The 4,332-nt window shown below is 45.4% G+C and overlaps 1 protein-coding gene across 1 annotated transcript in view; it reads right to left on the bottom strand.

Moving 5' to 3' along the window:
- Nucleotides 1-3,442, bottom strand: part of LOC106320044 — a 13,755-nt gene extending 10,313 nt beyond the window's left edge. The window contains exons 1-4 of the mRNA XM_013758411.1: nucleotides 2,878-3,442; nucleotides 2,475-2,773; nucleotides 1,821-2,319; nucleotides 1,441-1,739 (exon numbers count right to left, since the gene is read on the bottom strand). Coding sequence (XP_013613865.1) covers nucleotides 1,441-1,739; nucleotides 1,821-2,319; nucleotides 2,475-2,773; nucleotides 2,878-3,442 — 1,662 coding nt within the window. The remainder of the gene's footprint in view (nucleotides 1-1,440; nucleotides 1,740-1,820; nucleotides 2,320-2,474; nucleotides 2,774-2,877) is intronic.
- Nucleotides 3,443-4,332: the final 890 nt, after the last annotated feature.

The following is a 4,332-nucleotide window of genomic DNA, read 5'->3' as shown; positions in this document are numbered from 1 at the left end:
GAACCGAAATTCGCACTGTCGATTTCCGTTTAAATAAGGAAACTAGGAAAATCCTAATTTCCCAGAGGTCCCGGATATCTGCTAATACTACACGCCAAGCAATCAGAACACGAAAACGAGAACAGTAATAAAATAAGAAATCGAAAAAGAGAGCAAGATAGTTCTTATTCCGAATCTGCGTTTGAGCGTTTACAACAAGGTAAGTGCCTGGGCTACGAGAGCTGTCGGCGAGATTCCTAGTTCTAAAACACTAAGACGGAAAAAACCTAATTGAGTCGCAGCTCGAATAGCAAAAACGGAAAATTGCCTAAAATTGCTCTAAGTGCTAAGATTGCTGTAAAAAGTCCTCCCCATGCCTCTCGCCTAGGACTCCTTATATATTGTCTCCAAAGTCGGTTTACGTTTTTCCTCTTCTGCTCTTAAGCCGCCATAGCATAAAAATGGAGATACTCCATTTTTCCCGATCTTCGTAATTATCATCAAAATTTCTTATTTATCCGTGGAAACTTGACATTTATCTTTCCTTGCGAAACAAGCGTAAACCGTCATGCGGCTTACGGGCTGTTGGTTAAGAAATCGTAAGTTGGGGCTCGAGTCATGTTTTAGGTCCCTTTGGGCCGTCTTCCGACTCAAAGCGTTTATTACGGCTTCTTTCGATAAAGAATGAACTTTCCGTGGTTTTTACGGTAAAGTTTGATTGATAACTTAGAAATGGCGGGGAACGTGAAATGGGTTCGCTACGGTCTTTGGGAGATAGCATCGAAGGGTAGGCGAGAATGCATGGACTAATGTCGTATCGACATTTCAGGAGAGCTCGGTCGCTACGTAGCGACCGAGCGCTTGGTCGCTACGTAGCGACCGAACTTTGGTTCGAGCTCGGTCGCTACGTAGCGACCAAACTTTGGTTCGAGCTCGGTCGCTACATAGCGACCGATCTTCTGCTCGAGCTCGGTCGCTACGTACCGACCAAGCTTCTGCTCGAGCTCGGTCGCTACGTAGCGACCGAGCTTTGGCTCGGGCTCCTGCTCGAGCTCGGTTGCTACGTAGCGACCGAGCTCCTGCTCGAGATCGGTCGCTACGTAGCGACCGAGCGGAATGGACGTTTGGTCGCTATGTAGCGACTGAGCCTTGGCTCGAACTCGGTCGCTACGTAGCGACCGAGCGGAGCACGTGCTTGGTCGCTGCGTAACGTTCCTTTTCGGGCTCTTGTCAGATGACTCGCGTTTCCTCCGCAAAGCTTTTCGTAAAGAATAATCTATTTCGAAAAAGTATTTGTCGAAGAAGTTTTCTACGTTTTTCTTCTTCGGAGATTTGGACTTTAACTTCGTCGTAACCGTTTTTGACCCCAACATTGATCACTTCAGTGAGTGGGGCTGCTATGGTACTGATGTTCGGAACAAACCGCCTATAGAAACCGGCCAGGCCATGAAAGCTCCTCACCTCGCCCACGGTCGTTGGACTCGGCCAGTCTCGGAAGACTTTGATTTTCTCCTCGCCCACTCTAAGTCCATCAGCACGTACAATAAAACCTAAGAACACCACGTGATATGTTCCAAAAGAGCATTTACCAAGATTTGCAAACAGTTTTTCTTTTCTAAGAACTTCAAGAACAGATTTTAAATGCCTCCTATGATCTTCAATGTCTTTGCTGTAGATAAGAATGTTATCAAAGTAGACAACAACAAAATGACCAATGAATGATCTCAAGACATGATTCATCAAATGCATGAAAGTGCTAGCTGCATTAGTAAGACCAAATGGCATGAGAAGCCACCCATACAACCCTAGCTTTGTTTTAAATGCAGTTTTCCATTAATCACCTTCTTTCATCCTAATCTGGTGATAGCCACTTTTCAAATCAATCTTAGAGAAAACACGTGAACCATGCAACTCATCGAGCATGTCGTCTAGCCTAGGAATGGGATGCCTATACTTTACCATGATGTTGTTGATGACACGGCAGTCCACACACATGCGCCAAAAGCCATCCTTTTTGGGCACAAGGAGGACAGGAACGACACAAGGACTGAGGCTCTCCCGGATGTAGCCTTTCTCAAGGAGGTCACCAATCTGTTTCTGAAGTTCCTTGGTCTCCACTGGATTGGTACGATAGGCTGGTCGGTTTGGTAGAGAAGCACCTGGAACACAGTTTATCTGATGCTCGATGCCTCGTACTGGTGGCAATCCTTTAGGATTCTCATCTGGAAAAACATCAGAAAACTCCTGCAAAACATCTAGAAGTTCACTCGGAATCTCCGGTGCAAGTTCAGAAGAAAAAACCATAAGAGATTCTTTGTACACAAGTAAAAGAAATGGATTCTGAGGATAAAGAGATTTCTTGAAATGACTTGGCTTGATATAGAAATTAGAGTTTTGGTGGGATGATTCAGGTTCATCTGGCTTGGGTTCTTTGTGTCACGGTTCCTCTTGAGTTGGATCTGGTCTTGGTGAACCTCCAAAGGTGTCAAAGGTACCAGCGTGATCTTCTTTCCTTTATGATCAAAGGAGTGTTGGTTTGTGAAGCCATCATGCACTGCCCTCTTATCAAATTGCCATGGCCGGCCCAAGAGAATGTGACATGCGTCCATGGGAAGAACGTTGCAAACGACCTCGTCCTCATATCGGCCAATGGTAAGGGGGACGGTAACTCGTTCCTTCACATATTGTTCTCCAACCTCGTTTAGCCATTCCAACCTGATAGGACGAGAGAGAGGCCGAGTAGCAAGTCCTAGTTTCCTGACAAGAGTGTCACGAGCAACATCAAAGAACAGACCTTTTCAGAAACTAATCAACGAGAATGAAAGAGATTCTCCCTTTGTTCTTTTTCATTGGTTTTGGGTTGAACATTCAGAGATCTCCTTGTCACAAGTAGAGGACCATGAGCTGGATAGTCGAAGCAAACCTCCTCATCAAAGATCGGATCGGAATCAGCATCAAAGGTCGGATCAGAATCATCGACCAAGCGGTCGTCCGTCTCATCGAAGATGGACTCGTCCATGCCTTTCCTAGCAACAAGTAGGGGTCCGTGATGCGGATATCCAAAGGACTCATCCTCCTCATCAAAGATTGGACCAAGATCCTCTTTGTCCTCCTGCTCATCCTCAGATTCAACTTCTCCATTATCCATGAGAATCATCACCCGTTGGTTTGGACAGTTCTTGGCATAGTGTCCTAGACCTTGACACTTGAAGAATCTAATGTCTCTTGCTCGGCCAGAAGCTTTCACTGCTTTTCCTTTGTCATCACGAGCAGGAACATCAGTCTTAAAAGCATTATGTGTTGTGGAAGAAGACTTACCTTTGTCTTGATAGCTTGGTTTAGGAGCATAGGCCGGTTTGGGAGCAATGGTCAGTTTTGAGTAGCCCTTCCTTTTGACTTGCTGTTCAATCAAGATGGCCTTGTGTAGCATCTTCTCAGTAGTAGCATACTCCTGAAGCTCCATACGATCTTGGATGTCTCGGTGAGGCCTGAAAGAAATCTGGCCATGGTGGTGTCCAAAGGCTCATCTACATCCGCTTTGATCATCAAGATTTTCCATCTCTTGGTGATAATCTTCCATGGACTTGGTACCTTGAAACAAGTGTCTTAGCTTCTGGTGGAGGTCACGGTGATAGTGAGCAGGCACGAACCGTCTTCTCATCAGCATGGTAAGCTCGTCCCATGTTTCGACCGGACGTTCACCTGTTCTCCTCCTGTGGGTCACAACTTGATCATACCAGTTAATAGCATAGCCCGTAAATTCAGCTGCGGCCAACTTAACTTTCTTAAAATCAGAGAAGTTTTGACAATCAAAAACAAGCTCAATCTTTCTTTCCCATTCAAGAAAAGCATCTGGATCATTTTTGCCATCGAAAGTTGGAATTTTTAATTTCAATCCTCCTAAGCTATCACGATCAGTTCTAGCAAATGTATTGATATCACCTTGCTCTCGGTTTCTATGACCTCTTCGTGGTCTGTTGTTGGATCGGACATCGTCCTCAAAGTCCTCCTCATGGCCTTCATCATCGGAACGGTTGGGCCGCCTTGGGCGATCTCTCCTTGCTTCGGGTCGAGGACGCGTCTGTTGCCTGGTCTGGATCTCGTCTAGCCTTTGATGGATCTGTTCAAGACATGTGTTCATAAGGTTAGTAATAGAATCATTCAAGTCACGCATCTGCAAGTTAGACAAGCCAGCAACAGAATTTCCGGGTCGGTTTCTTTCATCCTCACTACTCATGGTTTCTGGAAAACTTAAACACAAAAGTTAGATAATAACCTCAAACTCTCAAGTGTTTGATCTCGCCCACTCAAGTGTTTCTCTCAGAATTTGGATGGTCACACAAACAAGTTTCC

Source organism: Brassica oleracea, unplaced genomic scaffold, assembly GCF_000695525.1.
Source record: "Brassica oleracea var. oleracea cultivar TO1000 unplaced genomic scaffold, BOL UnpScaffold00770, whole genome shotgun sequence".
NCBI lineage: Eukaryota > Viridiplantae > Streptophyta > Magnoliopsida > Brassicales > Brassicaceae > Brassica > Brassica oleracea.
Note: the sequence above shows the minus strand (reverse complement) of the source record. Positions and strands in the feature narration are given on the sequence as shown.